This window comes from Lotus japonicus, chromosome 1 (genome assembly GCF_012489685.1).
Source record: "Lotus japonicus ecotype B-129 chromosome 1, LjGifu_v1.2".
Lineage (NCBI taxonomy): Eukaryota > Viridiplantae > Streptophyta > Magnoliopsida > Fabales > Fabaceae > Lotus > Lotus japonicus.
Window position 1 is genome coordinate 126,819,893 of NC_080041.1, and position 26,026 is coordinate 126,845,918.

The 26,026-nt window shown below is 34.7% G+C and overlaps 4 protein-coding genes and 1 long non-coding RNA gene across 6 annotated transcripts; 4 read left to right on the forward strand and 1 right to left on the reverse strand.

Moving 5' to 3' along the window:
- Positions 1–4,426: 4,426 nt before the first annotated feature.
- Positions 4,427–7,268, forward strand: LOC130730450 (heat shock cognate 70 kDa protein 2-like). The gene is made up of 2 exons (XM_057582462.1): positions 4,427–4,754; positions 5,290–7,268. The coding sequence occupies exons 1-2, from the start codon at positions 4,541–4,543 to the stop codon at positions 7,026–7,028; spliced, it is 1,953 nt and encodes a 650-aa protein (XP_057438445.1). The 5' UTR covers positions 4,427–4,540; the 3' UTR covers positions 7,029–7,268.
- Positions 7,269–11,618: 4,350 nt separating this feature from the next.
- LOC130730451 (uncharacterized) lies at positions 11,619–14,053 on the reverse strand. 2 transcript variants are annotated; one of them, XM_057582464.1, is made up of 2 exons: positions 13,817–14,053; positions 11,619–13,507 (listed from the first exon to the last, which is right to left on the reverse strand). In XM_057582464.1, the coding sequence occupies exon 2, from the start codon at positions 13,381–13,383 to the stop codon at positions 11,863–11,865; it is 1,521 nt and encodes a 506-aa protein (XP_057438447.1). In that variant the 5' UTR covers positions 13,384–13,507; positions 13,817–14,053; the 3' UTR covers positions 11,619–11,862. The 2 variants fall into 2 exon arrangements, with proteins under 2 accessions (XP_057438447.1, XP_057438446.1); XM_057582463.1 differs by having other exon boundaries at positions 11,619–13,496; positions 13,817–14,052.
- A 2,202-nt stretch (positions 14,054–16,255) lies between these two features.
- On the forward strand, positions 16,256–17,151 carry LOC130730453 (glycine-rich protein 5-like). Its single transcript, XM_057582466.1, has one exon. The coding sequence runs from the start codon at positions 16,593–16,595 to the stop codon at positions 16,890–16,892; it is 300 nt and encodes a 99-aa protein (XP_057438449.1). The 5' UTR covers positions 16,256–16,592; the 3' UTR covers positions 16,893–17,151.
- Positions 17,152–19,107: 1,956 nt separating this feature from the next.
- On the forward strand, positions 19,108–19,649 carry LOC130730454 (uncharacterized). The gene is made up of 2 exons (XR_009016353.1): positions 19,108–19,220; positions 19,365–19,649. It is a non-coding gene; the product is annotated as an uncharacterized LOC130730454 (long non-coding RNA).
- Positions 19,650–22,031: 2,382 nt separating this feature from the next.
- On the forward strand, positions 22,032–22,720 carry LOC130730452 (glycine-rich protein 5-like). The gene has a single exon (XM_057582465.1). It carries the CDS (start codon positions 22,125–22,127, stop codon positions 22,449–22,451), a length of 327 nt encoding a protein of 108 aa, XP_057438448.1. The 5' UTR covers positions 22,032–22,124; the 3' UTR covers positions 22,452–22,720.
- The last annotated feature ends 3,306 nt before the right edge of the window (positions 22,721–26,026 follow it).

The window sequence follows — 26,026 nt, forward strand, 5'->3', positions numbered from 1 at the left end:
TATGAAGATGAGGATGAACAACAAATGTGTCGGCTTCTGAGCAAGCTTCTGAGCACATTTAAAAATGTGCAGTCTTTCAAAGGATGATAAAAATGGTATTTTGTGACCTCTTTTATCTGCTTACTTCTGAATTAGAACTTTTTTAACATATTCTTAAATTATGTATGGATGGTTACTGAAATGAACAAGTACCGGCAGTATCAAATGCTATCCCTTCCTTTAATAACTTACAAAATCTTGAGCTAGGAAGGGTTAATGCTGAATTTCTTCTGGCATTATTGCAAAAGATGCCAAACTTAAACACCCTTACTTTTTTTGGTAAGTTAGTGATTGGTTATAGTTTTTTCATTATTTCTTATTTAGAATTTTTCAGGAAATATGCCAATTTGAGCCAGAATTTTTTACTTCTATGGTGCCTCTCTATTTTTTTTTTACTATTCTCCAAGTGATAAAACTCTTGCATGTTGATAACTCAAAGAGCATTTTAATTTCATCAAGTTTGTAATTGAAAATGCTCCTGTCTTGAAGAGGATGATTCTTGCCCCTCATCATAGGCTGTCCCTCACCAATTGGGAAGATGTGAAAGAGAAGATATCTAGCACCTTTGAGAGCTGCACAACAATCTTTAATTTTTCTTTACTTGATGGAACAATTTTTTGAATGCTATCCTTTCATTTCTTGTAATAAGGTTCTGTAACCTTGTGACATAGGTCACTTAGCTAAGCAAAATGCTTAACCTTTTCCTGTTATTTCTGCTACTGTACATGTAGACATATGGGGCCAATTTATGTCCCATCAAGGAGTATTTTGTTGTCTGAGATGCACCTTTATTTAGAATTTTTAGAATTAGATACATCATGGTTATGTGCACCGGTGTTTGGTTATCCATTTGCTCTTATACAAGCAAAGATTCATATGCATTTCAAGATAAAAAGTAAACGGAACAATTCCTATCGGTATTTATTGGTATGTTCACGTTGTCGTCTAGTCCAAAAATTGAATCACGAAGGATCTAATCAGTAAATCACAGTTTGTATGCTTCAGTATGAGTGTTGGATGCATTCCTATTAGATGTGATAATACAAGTGCTATTAATTTGACTAAAAATCCGATCATGCATTATAGAACCAAACACATTGACATTAGACACCATTTTCTAAGGAACCATGTACTTAAGAAGAATGTGATTTTGGAATATGTTGATACACATGCACAATAGCTGATATCTTCACTAAACCTTTTCCAAAAGAGTCATTTTATAAGATTAAAAGATAGCTTGGTATTATTAATGGGTTTCCACTAGGGGTGTTCATAATCGAACCAATCCAATACAAACCGAAATCCAATCAAACCGAAAATCGAACGGATCCAAAATTGAGAAAACCGAATTTTTTTATTGGATTGGATCAGATTTCGGATTTGATTTTTTAAATCGAACTAAACCAATCCAAACCGAATATTTACAAATACATATAATTTTATTTGTACATATGTCATATCATTTGTACTTACATATTTATGTCTTTATATGCTTATAGAATTATTATATCACACATGCTTATTTATATGAAGATATATTTGAGTAAATAAAATTTCAAGTAATAATTTGAAAAATATGCGTTAGAGTGAACATATATTTGAAAATATGTCATCTATTATAGATATTAATTTTTTTTCTTCTTATTATTTTAGAGGTACTTGATATTTATAGCTTCTTTGAAAAACCGAAATCCAATCCAATCCAAACCGATAAAAATTGGATCGGATTGGTTCGGATTTACAAAAAGAAAAAAATCAATTGGATGAGGCAATGACAAAACCGAAGTGATTGGATCAGATTAATTTTTCCCTCAAAACCGAACCAATCCAAACCGCGAACACCCCTAGTGCCCACTAGGGTGGTCACTTTTATTTGTGGTCCATGGATGGACCAGACTTAATCACCGTTAGATTTAGGCATCTTAGAATATACTTTAATCAAACTGTTAGGATTAAATGAATGTTAAAAGGGTAAAAACGTAAATGAATAGCTTTAAGTCCTCTTTTCTTCTCCTTGATTCTGGGAACTGTTGGTGGCTAACAACATAGTCTATCCACTCTCTTCATTAACTCGTGGTGGTGGTAGTGCGGCTTCAGGGAGGAGGCAGTGGTGGTTTCAGTTTCAGTTCGGGAGATGGAGGCTAGTTCGCGTTTTGAGGAGAAGGGTTTGGTGGTGGTGGGTCGACACGGTTGCGAGGGTGAAGGGAAGAGAAGGCTCGGTGGTGGTTGATTTGGAAGAGAGAAAGTGGTAGTTTCAGTTTCAGTATGAGTGTTTCATCAGTTTCAGAAAATTCTACAACATTCTAATCTTGACAGCAACCACTTAATTAAGCATAACTTGAGTTGTGCTTGTCAGTTTAACTGCGGGTTTTTTTTTGTTAGAAAACTAACAGAGTAAACTTTAAAATGGTAACGGTCTTAGATTCAATTTTATCATCAAACGATACAAATTTATGTTTGAAATTCTGCATAACTATCAAATTGTTCTAATCTTGGACACAACCACTTAATCATGCACATCAACTAAAGATAATAACAACCAACAATGCATTGTCTTGGTTTAAGTGGAAGGAGTTCGGGTCACTAAAGCATACAACGCTAAATCTCCATGTTGTGCCTAACGCTACTCGGAACATTAGTCTTTCACCTATCAGGTGAGACGATACTTTTGATATAAAAAAAAAGCTAAGAAATAATAACAAGCCTATATATGTGGTGTAATAATATGTGCATATTGAAAAGATTATGGGTAAATAGCCAACTTGGTCCCTGAATGTGTCAGCCGACTTCACATTGGTCCCTAAACTTCTAAAATGCCTCTCGCGGTCCCTGAATGTGACAAAGTCTATTCACGGTAGTCCTTAGGTTAAAAAAATTTGACGGACGTTAAGGGAATTCGTGATGTGGAATTTTTTTCCATCCAAGAGTGCTGATGAGGAAATTATTTATTTTCCCCCAAAAAATGAAGAAAATGAAACTTCATCTTCTTCCTCCTCCTCCCTCAACCTTCGTCTTCTTTCTCTCAACTTAACCTTCAAAATCAGAACCCCACCAAGCACCACTGCCACCACCACCAAATCCCCCCTCTCACCCAACACCACCACCACCACCGAAACCCTCTTCCACCAACACCAACCTCCCTCAACCTTCATCTTCTTCCACAAATCAGATCTCAGATTCGGAGGGTCCAAATCCAGCTACTCCAACCCGCGCGGTTGGATTCGAGTCGGGAGGGATCCGAAAAGAGGTACCACTTCGCCGTGCACTGCTGGCTAGGGTACTTGAGGGAGAATAATCATAGCTTCACGTCATGTAACATTTTCCCCTAAACCCTTCATCTTGGTCTCTAAATTGTAAATTCACAATTCGCACAAACTCTACACCATCGGCTATTGGTGGGGACGGAGATGAGAGTGAAGATCTTGCATATCCTTCTCAAATCGCACTTTACATGTTTGTATCTTTGCTTCAATGGGTTGTATGTTTACAAAATTTCATTCTTTTACTCGGCCTTCTTTTCTTGAATATATCATGAATTGGGTATTTGAAGAATGTAAAAAAATTGATGTTTTTTCTTGACAAATGTCACTCTGTCTTGATATTTGTTGATCTCCTACAAAGAGTAAGTTCTCCTTTTCATTTTCAACATAACTTTTGTAAGATGATGAACTTGTTCTGCTTTTTGGGTATGTTTTTTTTTTATCGTACATGTTGGAGAAGGTGGGAAATAGGGAGTGGAGATGTTGGATTTCACTCTTATGGGAAGTAAGAAAGTTGAGAACTTTGAGATTGCAACAAGAAGAAGATGGGGGTCCGGAGAGGAAAAATCTAAAGAGGATGAGTTGGAAGCTCTCATAGTGAAAATTACCTCATTGTTGAAGTTTTTTGGGTTCAATTTGTGATGAAGTTGGAAGATTTTTGGATCTGAATCAGAATTTGGAGGTGATAGAAATTCTTTTTTTTTTTTTCACATTGGGGACTAGTTTGCCACATTGAGGGACTGATTTGACGTCTAAATGTTTTCTCAGATTCCAATTCCACGTAGGAAGTCCACCTAGGCAAAAAAAATTATAAAAAATAAATTTGTTAACGTCCGTCAACTTTTTTTTAACCGAGGGACTAACATGAATGAGTTTTGCTACATTCAGGGACCGCGGAAGGCATTTTAGAAGTTTAGGGACCAATGTGAAGTCGGCTGAAACATTTAGGGACTGAATTGGCTATTTACCCAAAAATTATTCTATACATGCTTTGATTGGTTAATGACTTAAGACCGCGTGAGGCCCATAGAGGAAGCAGCCAGGAGGATGCCACCCACGACCAACCGCGTGGCACTAACGAACATTCTAGAACCACTCCAAACCCTAACTATATATTCTAACTCTTCCACAACTAACTCTTCCTCTTCACACTGAATCTGAAACTAACCACAGTGGTGGCGCTGTGGTCTTCAAACTCTTCTTCTTTCACTTCCTCTTAGATCTCTCGCCACCGTAATCCAATGGCCGGTAAAGGAGAAGGTCCAGCGATCGGTATCGATCTCGGAACCACCTACTCTTGCGTCGGTGTCTGGCAACATGACCGTGTTGAAATCATCGCCAACGACCAAGGTAACAGGACCACCCCGTCCTACGTCGCCTTCACTGACACCGAACGTCTCATCGGTGATGCCGCCAAGAACCAGGTCGCCATGAACCCCATCAACACCGTCTTCGGTTAGTCAGATCTACTTTGCAGCTTCACTTTTTCAAATTTCTCGATCTAATCGCGTTCTATTTCCGCTTTCTTTATTTAGATATTTATATTTCTTATAGTATGTGATATGTATAGTTACCTAGATCTACTGTGTTATAGAAAGCTTAGCTAATTTATTTTTCAACAGCATAATGATATGATATGTATTGATGTATGTGGTGATTTAAGATACATAGAAAGCTTAGCTAATTCATTTTTCAACAGCATAGTGATATGATATGTATTGATGTATGTTGTATGATTTAAGATACCTGATTAGTTAGTTTGTTTAGTTTTTATTATCCATCGTTAAATCACTCTTAAATTTGAAAATATCAATTTAATTTTTTTAGTCTGTTTGTTTCTCATGTTTTTTTAAAAATTAAAATCTAAAAATTGGTTGTCTTGTCTTTTTTTAATATGTTTGAACAAACAGATCCTCATTTTGTGTAATTGTTGGTGTGTGATATGAGATGTGGTGTATTGAATGAGATGCTTGGTTGTTGTTTGTCGCAGATGCGAAGAGGTTGATTGGTAGAAGATTCAGTGATGCCTCTGTTCAGAGTGATGTGAAATTGTGGCCATTTAAGCTCATTCCTGGACCTGCTGATAAGCCGATGATTGTGGTTGACTACAAGGGTGAGGAGAAGCAGTTTGCTGCGGAAGAGATCTCTTCTATGGTGCTTACCAAGATGCGTGAGATTGCCGAGGCTTACCTTGGTGTTACTATTAAGAATGCTGTTGTTACTGTGCCTGCTTACTTCAATGACTCTCAGCGTCAAGCGACCAAGGATGCTGGTGTTATTGCTGGTCTTAATGTCATGAGAATTATCAATGAGCCTACTGCTGCTGCCATTGCTTATGGTCTTGACAAGAAGGCAACCAGCGTTGGTGAGAAGAATGTCTTGATCTTTGATCTTGGAGGTGGTACCTTTGATGTTTCTTTGCTGACTATTGAAGAAGGTATTTTTGAGGTGAAAGCAACAGCTGGAGACACTCATCTTGGTGGTGAGGATTTTGACAACAGGATGGTGAACCACTTTGTTCAGGAGTTCAAGAGAAAGAACAAGAAGGACATCAGCGGTAACCCCAGAGCACTCAGGAGGTTGAGGACAGCCTGTGAGAGGGCGAAGAGAACTCTGTCATCTACTGCCCAGACCACAATTGAAATTGACTCTTTGTATGAGGGAATTGATTTCTACTCCCCCATTACTCGTGCCAGATTTGAGGAGATGAATATGGATCTCTTCAGGAAATGTATGGAGCCTGTTGAGAAGTGTTTGAGAGATGCAAAGATGGACAAGAGGAGTGTCCATGATGTAGTCCTTGTTGGTGGTTCTACAAGAATTCCAAAGGTTCAACAACTTCTGCAAGATTTCTTCAATGGAAAGGAGCTGTGCAAGAGCATTAATCCTGATGAGGCTGTTGCTTATGGCGCTGCTGTTCAGGCTGCAATCTTGAGTGGTGAGGGTAATGAGAAGGTTCAAGATCTTCTCCTTCTCGATGTTACCCCTCTCTCACTTGGTTTGGAGACTGCTGGTGGTGTCATGACTGTCTTGATCCCTAGGAACACTACAATTCCAACTAAGAAGGAACAGGTCTTCTCAACATATTCTGACAACCAGCCTGGTGTTTTGATCCAGGTCTTCGAAGGTGAGAGAACAAGGACTAGAGATAACAATTTGTTGGGAAAATTTGAACTTTCAGGCATTCCTCCTGCTCCCAGAGGTGTTCCCCAGATTACAGTGTGCTTTGACATTGATGCCAATGGTATCTTGAATGTCTCTGCTGAAGACAAGACCACCGGCCAAAAGAACAAGATCACCATCACCAATGACAAGGGTAGACTATCCAAGGACGACATTGAGAAGATGGTTCAAGAGGCTGAGAAGTACAAATCTGAGGATGAGGAACACAAGAAGAAGGTCGAGGCCAAGAACGCCTTGGAGAACTATGCATACAACATGAGGAACACCGTGAAGGATGAGAAGATTGCAGGAAAGCTTGATTCAGCTGACAAGACAAAGATCGAGGATGCAATTGAGCAGGCCATCCAGTGGCTAGAAAGCAACCAGCTTGCAGAGGCAGATGAATTTGAGGACAAGATGAAGGAATTGGAAAGCATCTGCAACCCAATCATCGCAAAGATGTACCAGGGTGGTGCTGGTGGTCCTGATGTGGGTGGTGCAGCTGAGGAAGAGTATGCTCCTAGTGGTGGAAGTGGTGCTGGCCCCAAGATTGAGGAAGTCGACTAAATCTAGTTGCTTTTTACCTGGTTGTGCTGCATGATTTATATTTTCAAGTTACGTGTTTTATCTGCATGATTTATATTTTCAAGTTACGTGTTTTATCTATTTTTCGTTTGAATTGAACTGGTTGGTCTCGATTTGAATCTGAGACCTTTTTCGTACTATTTGCTTATGTCAGGTCACTTTACTTTTGACAATTGTTATTGTTTGATGCATTTCAATTGGACGGAGGGTAATATTTATCTACATTTTGCCCGCTAGTTAATGTTTGAATTATTTAGCATTCTTGACATTGCAGGAAATGGTGTTCGCAATATGGGAACGGTGTTCTAACAAGCAATGACACTTGGTTTTACGTTTTCAACCAGCAGAATTGATTCTAGCAACTTAAAATCAATTCTAACCCAACGGGTTGATGTTTGGGTGCACCACCACCTTGGACAATAATTGTGTTCATCCTAACATGACAAATAGTAGTTTTTTCTTGTATGAGAAACGCTTTTGGTTCCTGTTCTTCCATACCTTTGTTAAGTCCATCTTGCCCCTTTCCCTTGTGATATTCCCACGAGTCATTTTGGCTAATTATAACATGCAGAGGAGAGCTTCTTAGACTACCCATCTCTCCGTTGCCGATACAACTACATTACTTGTTCAAAGGGGTATGTATACCAATGCCTGCACATGGTGGTACTAGGGTCGCATGTATTGCTAATATTTTTCTTATAAAGACATGGACACTTAAGAAAATCTTACTTATTATCAATAACTTTAAATGTTATTTAATATTAAGTGTTTTTTTAAACAAAATGTGTGTGTAGTAGGTGTGTAAGAATGTTGAAAAACAACATCTCTCACCAACATGAGTACAGTAACTTAGTGAGCAAAAATTGATAAACATTCAGCCACTATAGGAAAAACCTTTTAAATATTTGATAAAAACCGATACAGGATCCTAACCATATGGGCCGTATGTTTTCTGTTATTATATACACTTTAAGTGGTTTTTGATATTTGCTTCTATTATCTGTATTTGGGCTTCATCTCAACAAAAAAATTATGTATTTGGGTCATTGATTCTTTTCAAATGGATATGTACAACACATTGGAGCAAATCAAATAAATTATAATAGAGATGCTTTCTCGCATGTTGTAAGTGCCGTTTGGCAAACTCATGAGTTTTAATCACACCACAAAATAAAAATAAAAATAAAAATATAATAAATTAATGTTTATAAGATTATATATAATGTATTAGATACCTTATGTACAATTATTTTTTTCTCACTTGTTAAATATTGTTTGGTTATATTATGAAATTAAATTTTTTGAGTGGATACCGAGTCAAATGGTTCAACCATTAACTCACTGGTTGAACATTGACCCACTGGTTGAACCACTCACTGGTTGAATCAGTGACCCATTGACCTAATTCCCTCACCGAGTCGATCACTGGGTCGATTTTTTTTTGTTTTGAAACATGGGTTGCGTTTAATAACACTGATTGAAGCATCTTGTTTCAATGGCTGTTAAGGCAAATGATGCTACATTGCTACTGATGGGTAGCAATTTATGTCTTGCATTAGTACTAATTAATTAGCACTATCTCTGCCTTGCCTAGTCACTACTAGTCTATACAAATTGTCTTTAATAATTGGAAACTGTGTATAATATGCATAATAGTAAGCATACAATGAACACCCTCCCTCTGCTGGCTCGATCTTGTCAATGGCCTGTCCGTCTTGATGATAATCAACACCCTCCCTCTGCTGGCTCAATGGAACTTCCAAAGGCCGTTTCCTCCCAACTGAAGTATAAGCGTTGTGGAATTCTGCACAAGACAAATTGAATTGCCATTGTATTAACTTAATGAAATTTTAAACCATTTATATATTATAATTAAGGCTTAAATACTTTGGAGGTCCTTGAAATTGTCTGCCGTACGAAAATAAGTCCCTGAAATTTTTTTTCCCGATTCCGAATCCCTGAAATTTTTTTTAATGAGAATAAATCCCTACTCGTGTTTCCAACCCATGTGGCTCAATTTTTGCTGAGTTATTTATTCCACATGACTTTTCTATTTTTTTTAAATACACATGGATTAAAAAAATAAAATTATATATTTAAATTTAAAATTAAAATCTTTTTAGGGATTTAGGGTTAATTAGATTTAGGGATTTAGGGTTAATAATATTTAGGATTAATTAGGTTAATAATATTTTAATTTTAAATTTAAACATTTAAATTTAAAATTAAAATCTTTTTAGGGATTTAGGGTTAATTAGATTTAGGTATTTAGGGTTAATTAGGTTAATACGATTTTAAATTAAATTGAAATGTTTAATTTTATTTTTTTAATTCATGTGTATTTAAAAAAAAATAGAAAAGCCACGTGGAATAAATGACTCAGCAAAAATTGAGCCACATAGGCTGGAAACACAAGTAAGGACTTATTATGATTAAATTTTTTTTCCCAAGGATTCGGAATCGGGAAAAAAATTTCAAGGACTTAATTTCGTAAGGCAGAAAATTTCAAGGACCTCCATAGTATTTAAACCTATAATTAATCAATGAAATTAATTTTTTTTAAAATTAATTCATATTAAAATGTAGTTCAAGGATATGTATATTGATTATATTCATACTTGTTTTAGCCATTGTTATGCTCAAAATAAATTCTAATCAAAAAACTTTCCAAATGAAATTCTCTTCAAAAACTAAATTTTTAAGTAAATACTAAATATACTTCACGTCATTTTAAATCACATCTATCATATCCAATTTTATTAAACTCAATTCTCACCAAAATGATTTCTTCTTACGTTCATCTAAACATACTAAAATTACATTAGGAAAGAATGAGGTTGAGAAATAAGTTTGGTTTGGATAAAACTTTTGATAAACAAAAGTGTGTTTACTGTAGCTCCACTTTCATTATACCAATAAGTTTATTCACATTTAAATCACACCTCTACCAAGGGAGATAAATGCAAGAATATAATATGTGACGTCATAAGAAAAGAGGAGGAAGATAGAAAATGAAAGAAAGTGAGTAAAAATAAAATATATGAAAAAATTGAGTGTGAATAAAACAAACTCTTCATACAACTATTAGTATAACTCTTTTTCCATTAGCAAATATCGTGTTCAGTTTCAATTATATTTACCATACATTCATTGACTTATAAAAAAAAAAAATTACACTTTGCAATATACAAAATCTGAGAGTAATTTCTTAGAGTTGGGCCAAAGGTTTATGGGACACGTCTGTTAGTGATTTAGTGTTAAGGAAGTTGAGATCATACGCTCAGTTTAATGGTGCTGAGACACAGAAAAGAAAAGAAAAATTACAAACATGCTCTTATATAGACACTGAACCTGGCACCAAAAAAACAAAACATGCATTTATATATCTAATATATTTGTAATAGAATAAAGTAAGGCATGTGGAGTTTACATTTTAATTTCATCGAAAGTGATGGAATTAACAAGAATGGAGTTCTTATTAGACACGCTACCAGACCCAAATACTAGTTAAAAGGCTACTTGTAGAAAATTGAAAATTAAAAATTAAAAACAAATTGTAATTATAACACAATAAGTATTTGTTCTCACTCCATTCACAATTACACCAAAATAGAGAAAGAAAAAAATAGGGAGAAATTAAAAATATAGTAAATGATGTGATAAAGAAAGAAGTGAGAAATATGAAGAGAAGATGAATGAAAATGAAATGAAGAGAAAAAGAGGTGTAAATGAATCAAAACTCCATAACATAACACCAATTACACCAAAATAGAGAAAGAAAAAAATAGGGAGAAATTAAAAATATAGTAAATGATGTGATAAAGAAAGAAGTGAGAAATATGAAGAGAAGATGAATGAAAATGAAATGAAGAGAAAAAGAGGTGTAAATGAATCAAAACTCCATAACATAACACATGGTGGGTTGTAAAGGACTATTTACCAACTATAATTATTTGGTGTGAACCATTACATTGGCAGAGGATAAGGACAGCAACCGGCAACCACACTCACCAAAACAAAAAGATGCTGAATATTAGGAGGTTTGGATCAACTTTCATTTCAGCTAGTTACTCAAGTTAGAATTGATTTGACTTTAGAATTTACTAGATATAGAGTTATGATTCATAGAAGTATAGACACTCACAAATACCTCATTTTTCTTTCTGTCTCACTTCTTATTACATCACATCGTATATCACATTCATTACTTATGTATCTTCTTTGCCTTTCATCTATCTCTAGGTGTCTACACTAGACCTAAGAGTGGCATATGAATATTTTCAGATAGAAAAATTTCTGCACTAAGTGAATTGACTAGCTTTCTCACTATAACAAGACATTTAATCCAAGAATGATTCATCCAATACTTATTCATTGAGTGAATGTTTGAATACTTGAATACACTCTATTTGTATACACAATGGAAAATACTAAAACAATGGTGGATAAAAACAACTTCCCTTGCATTTTGGGGTTGTCCACCGGATTTTAACTAGACCATAATTTTCCATCATGTATACAAACATAAATACTGGAAATATACTATCCAAGCAAATCCAAAATATACCAGTATAGGCAAGATTTAATATATTCATATGAATGATCAGGAACGGATGTTTAAACATAATAGAATGATATTACAACCAAAAGCTAATTGATGCACGGGCCCAAAAAAATCACCGCCATTAGTAATGAAAAATTGGAGACAACTGTGAGATGCACTATTGTATTGTAGATTACACAGGTACATAAGTTAGTACAACAATGATTTAAGGACCATGCCTGCAACCCCAATAATTTATAGCAAGTATCAAAATCAAGTCAACATAAGATCATTCCCTCCAAGATGAGGGCGAAGGCAGACACGAACTTCATGCTCTTCTGATCCCACACGAAGTTTTGGCACCATGATCTCAAGAACTGATCCTGGCCCATCATAGAATGCTTCTATATTGGCGTCTTCGGGAATTCGAGTTGATAGAGGGATTTCACGAACAAACTCCCCAGGAGGGCAGTGCTCTGGTGATGGATCTGTGAGCTTAAATGTCCTGTCATGTCTCTTGATCAAAGGCTTCCCGGATGTGCTCAAACAAGAAACCTTTATGATGCCTCGAGTGAGAGTGTTCCTCCAAGAAACTTTGACACTTGAGAGATCCACACATGGAAGACTGATAATAATCATGTAGCCTTCTTCATCCTCGTATATAGTTTTTGCAGCCGTAACGGGTCCATAAACATTGTTCATAACCCCGCTGAAGTCATTCATCCAGTGATGCTCACTTGGGTGCATTTCAATTTCTGGAATCCTATCAGGTAGAGGATTAACAGGCAAGTAACATTCTTCCTCACTCCCATTCCCATTCCCATAAAGACATAAGTCCTTCCTCTTCTTGCCGTTGACAGGAGATAGATCAATACCATCACCGTTACTATGGCTAGAAAGATGTGTTGACAAATTCAAACCAGACCCATTAAGCAGTTTCTTAGCAGGAGGAGGAGGAGCACTCTTAATTGGGTGAGGCGGTCTCTCAAGCTCAAACTCCATGTTGGGTAGATTTCTCCAGGAACTGAAATCGCTTGCTTCAGGAGGGATCTTGAAATTTAAATCTCGGCCAGTGAGTTCCATCCACCTCTTCTGCTCGTCCTTATCCAGCCCCATCAAATTGGGTGATGGCACAACCTCAACGCCATGCACACATTGGGGGTTTGAAAGTCCCCTATAATGCTTTCGCTGCATCCTATGTGATCGAACAAAGCCCTTCTCAACACTGAAAGGAAAAGGGTTCTCCCCTTGGCGGGAGTGCCCATTCATGTAACTTCTCAGCTGCATCTTGCCCAGCGCATTTTCCGGCCTCTCCTTGAAAACCCACATGTACATGTTTTCCATGTCATGTTGAACCATGAAAACATCAAGCTTGAGATCAGTTTTATCAAACCCTGAAACACCATTGCTGTCCCTGGTAGCCTTGGCCATAGATTTTTCATGCAACACAGGCTTGAAGTAAAATCGGAAGAAAAACCAAGCACCCCATATGCTATCAACTCGCTTGGAGCATTTCCTTCCGGTTTTCGGAAGGCTGAGTAAACTCTCAGTCTTATATCCTTGAGTGCCAAGTCCAACATCTAAAATATCACAGGGATCAGAATTCCATAGCTGCGGAGGAGGGCTTCGCTCTGCGGACAGAGGTAAATTGATATCCGGCGGACCAGATAGTATGATCTGCGGATTCATCTCCAAATCCAGCTCCTCATGAGAAGAGGCACTTGAATCCATGGACAAGAGCGTGGATGGGTGATGATTCTCCATTGACAAACAAGTATGAAGAGAATCACCCATTTTACCTTGTCTCCTTCTTCAAGACTTGTATTGCTTCTAGGTTCAATCTTGCCATCCCATAAACAATTCAACAAAATAACCTTATACGCACCTTCATTGCACAAATTCCCCACCTACCAAAACCCTAAATTTATAAATCAGATGACACCACACAATCCTCACACACCCACTTCAAACAAAACAAAAAAGACCCAAGTTGAGAAATTCTGTATTCCTATTGAAAAACCTAAAAAGAACAAGACTTTGAACAATTTGCAAAATGGGTATGGAAAATTATATCTAACCCTAGCTCATGAATCCCCTAAAACCAAAAAAAAAAAGTATAGATTTTTACACAATATTCTAAAAATCAAAAGAGAAGAGACAACAAATTGATGGTCAGAAAAAGAGAGACCCAGAACGAAAATCAAACGGGATCTTCAAGGAGGAGTACCTTCGAGAAGAAGAAGCTCCACAGCAACCGATGATGCAGTTCTCCATCATTCAATTCAATAATCCTTCACATCACTCACTACCCTTTCTTCTTCTTCTTCTTCTTCTTCTTCTTCTTCTATGAAACCCCAAATCCTCAAAAATCAAAAGCCCCGAAAATTTTCTTCAAAAGGAACACGCAACACCGAACACAAAACAGGATAGAAAGGAGAAACAGAAACGTGGGGAACCGTCACATTATTCAGTATTCATCTTCAGCTGGGTCGGTTTGACCCGGACCTTCATTCATCCATATCCACTATAATAACTAGGTCCCTAGAAGTATGGAAAATGTTGGTTTTAGTCCCTGAAAAATATTTCTAGCTTTTTAATCTAGGATTATATATTGTAATTTGTTTTAGTTCTTTCCCTTAAGTTTTAGTTATGAGACTCACAAAATGGTAACTCACTCTTTCTATTGTTGGTTGCTACTGGTTCAGATGAGAGCTAGTTATGTGGGTTGCAGTGACGCAAAATGGAGGCGCGGGAAAGCCGCTGCGGGGAAACCGCCAAAATGAGAGTGAGAATAAGATGGACTTTGGTCTTTGGGGATGGAGTGAGAGATTTTACAAAGACAAATCGATATAGTATGCAATAGATGAAATAATAGTTTCTGCTAGACCGCGCGCTAAAATATAAGTCGATTAAATGAGTTTGATCTATTTCAAATTATACTTTCTTTTCATTAATGATTTTTTCGTTGGTCGAACCGTCGAACCGATACTTGTGGCAAATGAGCAGTTAGACAGACACTGTCATTAAATGAAATAAATTTGAATTTTGATACTCAGTCATAACTTTGCGCCTAGCACCATTAATTAGCATTGGTGTCGGGACCGATACTAAAATTTATCACAATTGAAGGTTTTTCAGTGCATCTCATTTCATGAGACAATACTAACTATATTATGTTAAGAAAAACTCACTGCTCCACATGAAAATGGTTGGTTTGGATTCATTTTTGTATATCTAAGCAGAAAAATTAAATCAATCATTTACTTAGGTCTTTGAAAGGTTAAATTTGAAGACTTATGAATTGGTTAGCTACCCATTTCCCAATTTAAGAATTTAAATACTCGACTATTGAGCTAAAAGAGCGATAATGTGCATTAATTTTAAAAGGGAAACTAACCCATGACTAGAGTCAATGCGTTTTATTTGTTAGAAGAGAATATGTAAAGATGGAAAATGAAAAGAAAGAAAAAATAGAGATCAGACCTTGTTGAAATTAGAAGTTGGTCAATGGGTTGAAGACAAAAACTACACAAAATGTAGAGATGTTGGAAGTTGCCTAAAATGTTTTAATACATCTTTCGACCATTTCATACTCAATTATTTATAATTTAACACTTTCCTAGACTCGAAGAATCATTTTGAGTCTGCACTCTTAGTCTAATATGTGGAATCAGGGTCACTTAACTCAATGGTTCAAGATTCGTGAAAAAGAGAAGTGAAAAAATGGGCTTATAAATTTTTCCCCAACTAAGATCAAAGCTACGCCCTAACTATAACACACACACAACCTATGTGCTCTCGTTTGAGTACAAGTATAGACAAAATAAACTCGAGAAGACAAATCTAGTTGGAGTTGAAGGATAATATTGAAAGTAGAAGTTCCATTTTTTTTTGGTCAATGAAGTTTCACATGAGTGAGTTGAAGATAAAAACTACTACTTGGATTGTTGGAAGTCCAAAAGATATCAAGACAATTTTTGACTACTCTAAACTTAATTTATAGCCCAAAACTCTCCTAGACAATATGAACAAATTTTGGGCTCGTGCTTCCAGCCCAACAAACTATTTTTTAAAGAGATGAGTTATGGAAGAAAAAAGTCCGTTTTCGCTCAAATTGAAGAAAACATGCATGGAAAAAATACGTTGTTGAATGTTAATTTTTGACCCAATAATACTGCTCATCTGGTGGGGCATTGAATTGAAGAATACATGTTTATATCTCCATAAAAGCTTACTAAGGGGTTTGGATCCTCTTCGGCCGCATCAACATGCCAACATTCTCTTGAGCATCTTTGTTTCAAATATTTTAATTTTAACCTTTTGTTTTTCCAAAAATCAACGGCAAATGTTAATTAATTAATTATAATTTTTTTTTGTCCTTTGGCCAATTGAAACAACTTATTAATTAAAATGTGTTAAAATTGATGGAAATGTTGAGAATCTAAATTCGAAATAAGGCGATTAGAAAGACTTTTTGGAGTTGAACCAATAGCAACTTGGTCTCACATCTCATTTTAAGAAAAAATAACTATTTGTATATCTCAACTTTGGTTACGTTTTGTTTAATCAAAACGTTGGATACATTTTGTACTCAAATAACATCATTTTTACATAATAAAAAATATTTTGCTTATTAAAAAAAATCATTTGGTATTGGATTGAGTTTTCCATATGATCTAGTCCTGCATCCAATCCTGCAGGCTAGCTGGCTAGGTACACACTACAACCTAACGGATGATAACTGTGTTCAGTACTGCGCAAGCACCCCATTGAACCCGGTAGATCCCATTCATCTGTCTCTTTTATTTCGACACCAACGCTCTCTGCAGTGACATTCAAGTTCCTTCACCACACTCAACTGTTTCCTTACCAACTAGTTTTAATTTTTTCCCCTATAAATAGATACTCCCCAAACTCACTTAGACACACCAAAATAACACACAGAGAGAACGAGTTCTATTACCTAGTGTATAACATATATAGTATTGGGAGATCAGAAAGAGATGGCTAAGTGGTTTATCTTATTGGCGGTACTAGCTCTGGCTGTGGCTTTAACTGCAAGGAATGTTCCCAGCGATGTTGGTCTTAAGGACCAGAAGAACTTCATGTCTTATGGTGGTGTTGGCGGTTATTCCGGGATTGGGAGCAATGGACTGCCTTTTGGAACAGTTGGGGCCGGAGTAGGTGGTGGATTTGATAACGGACTAGGTGGCGGGATCGGCGGTACTGTCAGCATTGGAGGACCTGGTGGCGGTGCCGGAATCGGCGCTGGTACCGGTGGCGGTGTTCTTCCTCACCCTTGAGATATGATCAACATGGATCGCTAGCTTGTTGTTTCTTTTGAATTAATTATCCTAATGTTTTTCATTTCGTCCAGGAAATAATAGTGGCTTGTGCACGTGTTGTTTAATTTATCAGCTAGCGAATCATATTCTAGAGGAGTTTCTAGCCTAATTAACCATGACTTACACTAGTATTCGTGGTTTTATGCATGGGATTCATATGTTTCACTAAGCATTAATCTATGATGAGTTTAAGAGCAAGCTACAAGCTTCTTTTCTATCTCCTTTTTTCAGATTTTTTATTTGAAGGTTATTTTTTTTCAAGGTTTAAAGACAGGCTTTATTTAGGATGGACCATGAAAAAAGTTGGTCCAATGGACCAAAAACATTAACCATTCTGTGAATAATATTTCAACGGATGAGATTAAAAGTATTTGTAATAGTAGGTTTAAAATTGTAAGATTGGATTCTCTCACCACAAATTGTGTGTGAGGTAGACAATATTATTTATAATAATAAAATAACAGAATATGCTAAGAATATTCTAAGACATATTACAAAATAAATCAATAATAAAATAAAGGAATATCCCGTAGGATATTACTCCTAGTTATCTCTAACAAAAATCATAGTTCATGGTCGCACGGTTTTTATTATAATATTAGCATAGAATCGCCCAATGAAAAAGACTCAAAATAAAGATAAGTTCTCAAGTGTATATTGTGCAGGTATTGAACCTAGAAGCTCTTTCTGCACACTTCGTCCTCGTCGCCAACTAAGAAACCCATAATTTTTATTAGGACATAATAATTAGTATAATGAATAATATAAAAGGTTATTAATATTGTGTTTTAGAGAACTAACTACTTAATATTGTCCATGATGTAAATGTCAGCCAAATGATATAAAATATTAGTAACAACTAAAGTAAATTTTATTTTTTTACTAATTATTATCATTAAAAAAAAATCTCATGTTGCCTTAAATGTAGAGAGTCAAGTCAATTTAAATTTTATTATTTATTGTTATTATTTTTTAAATTTTTTCTGAAGTCGTGGTTAAAAATTAACATTTAAATAATATCAATATTCATTTTGAAAAGGAGAAATTTTAAAAATTTACAATTAGTAATTAGCATACATAGAGGATTTTTTTTTCTAAAACAAAAATGTATTCATGAAAGAAAGATAAGATTACAAGAACCACAAAGACTAAAACAAGCCACCAAACCAACCAATTCTCTCAAAAAGCCAACCAAGGAAAAAAAACACCACCCACCAACTAATCACAAAGATTAGGATGATTGGGACTAATTTGCTCCGCTAACCCCTTAAGATATACATCACCGCTACCATTAAACTTCCACCACCCTATATGCTTACCAAAAAGCAAAATTATGCGGGCTCTAGTCATGACCTTAGACTCTCCTTCAATCGGATCAAAATGAAACTCCCTTGCAATCAGTCCCTTTGGCTTGTTCTTGCTACCTTTAGAGAATTATTAATAATCAATTAATATTATAATAAATATTAGCATACATAGAGGATTATTAATAATTAATTAATATTTTTATTAATTAATATAATAATCAAGTCAATTCTATTTATATATTTTACTTCTATACACTTTATTCTTTTTTTAATAATGTATATATATTATAATAAATATAGCGTTGGTCAAGTCATTTTTACTTTTATATATATATATATATATATATATATATATATATATATATATATATATATAGTATACAAAAGTATATACCGGAGAAATTGGTAACAATGATATAGAAAAAATAAAAAAATAATGAAATATAATACAAAATTAATGCCGGTAGCAGCACATGTGACACTTATTAAATGCCTCTAAAAAACACTTTTTTTGTATTTAGAAATTTAATATTTTAAAATATTATGTATTTTTTATTGAAAGAAAAAATTGATGTGAATCTTCCGATGGAACGAAAAAGAAAAATTGATGCATTTTTCACTATTTATATCCTATCATATTACTATTCTGTCCACCTCAAATACATGATAAGATAAGAGTATATTCTGCTCTTATCCTATCTTATCTTATTACTATTTTGTCCACCTCAAATACATGATAATATAAGAGTATATTATGCTCTTATCCTATCCTATCTTTATCTAACTTTCTATAATATCACCACTTATCCTATCCTGACCACCAAATGAGTTCTTCAGCTATATATATTGATATGTGATGTAGCTTCATACCACCAACCCATAAGTTAGAATTCAAGACAACACTATAGTTCTTTGAAATAAAAAATGAAGGCCGTCACTTGTGTTTTAATCGCCCTGATTGTTCTTTTCGCTGGTATCGGTATGTTTGTCACTTACAACTTATTCAAAATAAATGTGTAATTAGTCTTATAGTGTTCATCATAGTCCATTTTACTTTTGATTATATTTATATTAGTAATTGAGATTCATGCGACGTTGAATATATGTTTTGTGTGTGATGAAGAAAATGGAGAGCTAGTGAAAGTAACAGAGGCAAGCGCATGGCCTAATCCAAATTATTGTGACACTGCAATCTACATGGATTGTGCAAGCATTGCCCAGTGTGACGCTGATTGCCGCAAAAGATTCGGAGGTCTAGCTCGTGGAATGTGCAATAATATACAAGATTGTTCATGCCATCATCCATGTTAAGTGTTTGGCCTCTTGCCTACAAAATGCCCTAATGATTGTTAGTTCAGAATTTGGTGGATTTTTAAGATAATAAAATTACATTTCGATAGTTTTATTATATTATATGTCTTTTATTTTTCCTTTCTTTTTTCATATTTTGAGCATTCTTTATTCCACGGATAATGATTCTTTATTCCTAATTACTTCAATTTATCTGAAATTTGTTTAATGAGAGTCAACCTATAAAGCCAAATAAACACACGAAGCTTAAGGATTTTAAAAATGCGTGTACCTACGAAGCTATTGACCCTTATAGCTTGGCCTAAACATGAATGATTAAGAATGAACTTTTTTTAAAACTTATTTCGCTTTTTATTTCTCTATTTATTTTTTCTCACATCATCTATTATATTTCTTATTTCACTATTTTTTTTTCTTTCTTTCTCTCTAGAGTGTAAGTGTGGAATTGGAGTGGCAAAGTAAACTTATTGCTATAAAATAAGGATCTTTTGATTTTGGACTCTATTTTCATTTCTCTGGGGTTTTGTCCTTATTTTGAAATATATAAGTACGTAGTTCACACCTTTTACATAAATGATAGGCCTAAATGATAATATGGCAAACAGAGATGCACATGGTCGATTGACACCTTATTAGTTCCTACCCAATTGAAAGTTGAAACTAGTGGTATATTTTTTCCACCTTAGAGGGGGAAAATTTGACGTATGAATGAATCAATGTTGATTTCTATGGTAAGAATTTGGACACATGGTTTTTTTTTTAAAAAAAATTGTACACATGTGGAGTGTTTGTGGATTGAGACATTGAGTTGATCTAGAATTTGGAATAAAACAAAATCTGAACCGACTAAATTTAATTGGTTTAGTTTGAATTCGTAAATCCGAAATAACCCCGATCCGATTAACATCGGGTTGACTTGATTTTGGTCATCAAGCTAATATAAAAATAAATAATTATTTTTGAAATTCGTACTTTCATAAGTTTTGAATTTATGAATTCTTTTTTCTTCAATAGTGCAATCTATGTAATAGTCAAATCAACTTCAAAAGTATTATAGATATCATTAGTTTTATTTTTTCAATAGTTATTTTTTCAATTATAATATTGGCCTTTCAAAAAAAATAATTACGTAACTTGTTAATCCTTTAACCTAAAAACGATAATAAAATGAAAAAATAAATATAACTAAAGATACTTGATGATTAATAAGAAAAGACAAAGACAAAGACAAAATGATGTAAAAAGATAGAAAAGATATGTAAATAATAAAGTTGAAGAGGTATAAATATCAAAATTTAATATGAAAAAAACCTAATCGGATCATCGAGCTGGTTTGAGTTAAAAAAATAAAACAAATTTGAAAACCGAACAAATTATAATTAATTTCGTTTAGATTTAATATAAAGTGAACCAATGAACAAAATAATTTCAAACCGATTAATTATATTAGTTTAGCTTGGAACATAAATCTATCAGGTGGATCCAAAGTCCAAACCAATGAACACTTGTACGTACGTGTGGTTACAGAGACTCATTAATTGTCACAGATTTTGACGATGTGATATTGGAAGCTCGCTGGATGGCTACAAAGCCACAACCTAACAGATCGATGATATATAACTCAGCTCAGTTCACTAGCAGAGACACCCAATTGAAACTTGTGGACTCCATTCATCAGTCTCTTTTAATTGTGCTGCATGTATGTATAACGCGCGTGTTCCATATATATTCCAAAGCATATATACACAAGTATTGTCAAACATGAAACTTAAATTATTTTTTTTAAACTAACATGAAACTTAATTAACATATGGAAAAAGTGCAAAAAGCCAACAAGGCATCATATTTTTCTCTCAATCTTTCTTTTTCTTTTGTTAATTATCACATTCAAAATATATCACATTCATTACTATTTCTTTCTTTTCTCTACTTTAATATATCTCACTCTAAATTTATGTTAGGTGTCTGTAGTACTCCCTCCGGTCCTATTTATAAGCATGAAAGAGAAGAAAAACCTTGGTCCTTTTTATAAGAACCAAATGAAAGTTTGAGCTATATTAATTATTTTTTTCCAACGATGCCCTTATTAATTCTAGCTTGTAAAATGTGTCTCATTAATTATTCTCTCTCTTTCCCACTTTCCAACACTAATAACAAAGGGTAATTTTGGAAGTTTATTTTGATTCAAGACATATTTAATGCATTTTATCTAGTTTAACTACATTTCTTAAACTATGTGATTTTTTTTTTGCTGCTTATAAATAGGACCGGAGGGAGTATGCAACTGTCTACTGTTTATTTTCCATTAGCAAATCTTCAAAAATTAATCTGTAATTTTAATATTTACTTCGTATAATGTGTCTGGTGACAACCAGCAAGACCCTGCAATGACATTAAAGTCCATTTACCATGCTCAACTGTCCCTCCAACAAGTAGTTTAAGTTTCCCCCCTATAAAATTACACTCCCCAAACAAACTTTGCCACAACACTACAAACAGAGTGAGTGAAATTACCTTTTGTAGTACAACATATACTCCTAGTTTGTGGGAGAGAAATATCAGTGAGAGAGAGATGGCTAGGGGGTGTATGAGTATCTTGGTGCTGGTTCTAGCTCTTGCTGTGGCTGCAAGTGCAAGAACTACACCAAGCGATGCTGGTCTGAACGACCAGAAGAACTTCGTCTCGTATGGTGGTATTGGAGGTATTTCAGGTATTGGGAACAACGGGCTGCCTTTTGGAGGAGCCGGAGTAGGTGGCGGGTTCGGCGGTGGGCTTGGGGGTGGGCTTGGCGGCGGACTCGGTGGCGCCGCTGGCATAGGAGGTATTGGTGGTGTGGGCCCTATTGGTGGCGGTTTTGGAACCGGAACTGGCGGTGCTGGGGTTGTTCCTTTCCCTTGAGATAGACCAACGTGCCTGGCATGGCTTGTAGTCTTTCTTTTACCTTTCGATCGTTTTAATCTGTGTTTTTTGTCGTTTAAGTTCTTGTCGTGCGTAGCATTTCGCTAACGTTTATCGTGTCCTTCCAACTCTGTTTTAAGTTTTATATATTGTGAGCGTTATATATATATATATATATATATATATATTTGTGATCATGTATGTTTCAGCTGGAAGTAACGTAAGCAATATGTGAGTTTAAGGCCATTTTATGAATGCATTCTTTTTTCTGTCTCCCTTTTTATGACGATAATGAGTATCCATGCTAAATCCACGATTATAAGGTGCAAATGATCTTTCATGTTGACAAACATGCACGTTGGTTCAAATAAAGTAGCTAGGATTATGAGTTATGATTAGCCGTGAGTCAGCTAAGTAACCAACGAACTGAACCAGTACTTGAGAAAGAGGCTTAATTCATCAATACAGATTCATAAAGAATTCAAAAAACTTTTGATTATTGTTACTAAGATGCGAGAGAAATGTTAGTTGGGAACTATATGGTACGGAGAAAAACGGCAAATAATATAAACAATAAACGATTAAGTAAATTGAATGTAAATGCTTTTATTACATCACGGAAAGATAAATAAAAGATAAGGAATGAATAAAAGTAGCTAGGAAAAGAAGATAAGTACATGAAATTTGTAATTTAATTTAATGATTATGATGTTTGTTTGTTACAAATAATTTTTTACTATTTATAAGAAGAATTTCGGCTTACTAGTTTAAGTTGTTATCATACTTCCTTATCACTAACTCATGTCTCGCTTTACGCTTTCACTTAAGATCATGATGTGTTTCATGTTTCTCTCTCCTAATAAGCTTTGAGGACTTAGTATTCTTTGAGTATCGCTGGTTTGACGCTTGTAAGAATTATTCCTATTAGGTATACCTAATGTTCTTATTTTTAATTTGTCAAACCCTAAATTTTGAGTAAATATTCGTTTAGGTGCAGAGTTGCTTCATATTGATTGACCAAACTGACTCAACTTACTCTTAAGTCGTCATAAATGTTTTTTAGCATTATAAAATGATTAATATTTTTTCTCAATAAAATAAAATAAAATAAAATGACCGTCTAGCCATACTGCTAGGAAGTTTTGACACAAGAAACGTAACCATGGTTGCACCAACCACCAGCTCAATCTAATACCACTTGTTGGAGAGATAAGGGGAGCCTAATGAGCTTACACTAAAGATTATAAAGAGAATCTGACGTCACATCTTAATCAAAATCTAGAACATTGAGTCACATCTCTTATAAGGCCTTTATCTCACTATAACCAAGGTAAAACTCAAACTCACACTTGAATTATCAACAACACCTCCTATAATGATTTTTTTATTTTTATTATTTTGGCTTCTCATAGGCGGTGGCTTGTCTGCCTTCTGGTTCCTGTACGTTTTATCTTTTTTCTTTCCTTTGCATTAAAAAATAAAGAATCATATCATCTTTTTCGTATTGATATCACGTCCTTCGTTTTTTATAAGGGAACAGCAAATGGTGTTCACGGTTGGATGTAAACTGTAGCTATATTTTAGTACGAGTTAATTTGGGGACAATTATGATTTAGTATTATATGTGGAGGGTCTTGACCAAACATAGTTAATTTGGACCAAATTAAATGAAAATATACTAGAGAAGAGGCAAACATGATGACGAGAGTAGCAGATTAGGAAGACCCCTACAAGGTACTGCCATATCAAGTACCCGTTCAATCTGATGGGTACCACTGGATTATTCATCAGTATACATTTGAATTTGAAGGAGTGAATACATATTCGATGTAAATATGACATGACACAATTAATATTTGGAAAGAGACCAGTCAATGCTTCAAATTTGGTGAAATATCTTTGTACTCTACTAGTAAAAAGACACACAGACAATTAGACAAATCCAAACTTTCCACAAAATATCCAAGCTTTGGACAAGCATTCTATTCTTAGTGGTTCTCCATGATGACCAGGATGAACAAGAGTGACCGGTATTAACTACTAAATGAGAAGGTTTGGTGAAGTTTTAAATAAAGGTGAAGAAGTAGATGGGATCTGCAGATTGCAACAGGTTCCGTGTTACATTTACGAGTTCCGGTGCTGGCAATTGGCAAGGTGGGTAGTATAGTGTCGCAGGTCAATTGAATGATCCATTTGAATAAGAACCAAGGTGGGTCAATAATAGTAGAAGTGGTAAATAACCATCACCTACTTTCTATTCTAGCCTTTATTAGCAGGTGTATTTAAGATTCTGTCATGAACATTAATAAAATGATATGGTGTTGGTTCAAATAATTTTAGATCTAAGAATTGTAGCATGAGTAGCTAAGAAACCAACCTAACGATTCTATCTCTTAATAGTAATTAATTGCTTGATGAAGAGACATTGTTCTTTAATGTATGTATGTATGTTCCTAGAATTATTCAAAATACACTTATAGATTGTTATTGAAAGATTGAAAACGAGGTAGTTAAGGCAATTGATAAATATACAAAATAAGTAAAGAACACAAATAAATAAACAAAAAATCATACAAATTACACGTTTGATCGATGATTTTGATCATGTGCTACATAAATAACCCTCTTCTTAATTATAAGGTGGACTAGTATTATTAGGGTGGATTTTTGCGATGTATCGAAAAAAAGTATTATTAGAGTGGCAAAACCACATTTACATCATAAAAGGGAAAAACAAACCCCCAAATGAGCAATACCACAATGTTTTGCGATAAAAAACAAACACCAATGTACATAACATGATGATAACTAAAAAAGAAGGTGGTAAGGAAATTCAAAATGGAAAATTTTCTTTTTGGTTTGGACCACCGTCAATAATAATAACTAATTTTTTCACTGCAGGTGCTTGAATTAAGCGACAAACCGTTAGCCACAAAATGTATTTTATTATAGGAGATGATTAAACCTTGACCTTTTAGTTAAAGGATTAGGTAAGAAACTACCACACTGCACCTCGTGGTTAAAATTGAAAACCTTCTTAATACTACAGTTTTTCACTATCCTAATTGTGAAGGCTTGCCGGTTCTATAGATCTATTGTAAGGGAGACCAATTATCAGGGGCGGAGGGACAGCGGTGTCCCACCATGGCGCGCCATGGTCCTCCCACTTTTCCGCTTTTCTTTGCGAATACTATAGATATGAAATATATATATTTATCAGTGCAAGTTGTGTTTTATTATACAAAATGGCCTAGTCGAAATAGCGTCACCCAATAATGTTTTTGATTTATTACATAAATAATAGCATTGTTACTTTTTTTAAAAAGGAGATCAACTGAAAAAATAATAAAAACTCTTTCATCGAAAATTGAACCTTTCCACCCCACAAATTGTAATAACAATATTCTTTACCACTAGCTATCTTCTCTTTTTTTTCTAGAAAACTTCATGTTTAATTTTTTTTTTTTTGATAAGCCAAATTTGTATTGAACTGGAAGTACAAGGGGTACTTCAACCCAATACAACAAACAAAGAAACCAAAGAAAAGGAAAAAAAAGAAAGCAGCAAACAGTTAC

Excerpts from the sequence above, each read along its gene's own strand:
- LOC130730451 (XM_057582464.1), bottom strand. The coding sequence starts at position 13,383 with ATGGGTGATTCTCTTCATACTTGTTTGTCAATGGAGAATCATCACCCA.
- LOC130730450 (XM_057582462.1), top strand. The coding sequence starts at position 4,541 with ATGGCCGGTAAAGGAGAAGGTCCAGCGATCGGTATCGATCTCGGAACC. Across the intron at positions 4,755-5,289 it reads CCCCATCAACACCGTCTTCG|ATGCGAAGAGGTTGATTGGT; the intron begins GTTAGTCAGATC and ends TGTTTGTCGCAG.
- LOC130730452 (XM_057582465.1), top strand. The coding sequence starts at position 22,125 with ATGGCTAGGGGGTGTATGAGTATCTTGGTGCTGGTTCTAGCTCTTGCT.
- LOC130730453 (XM_057582466.1), top strand. The coding sequence starts at position 16,593 with ATGGCTAAGTGGTTTATCTTATTGGCGGTACTAGCTCTGGCTGTGGCT.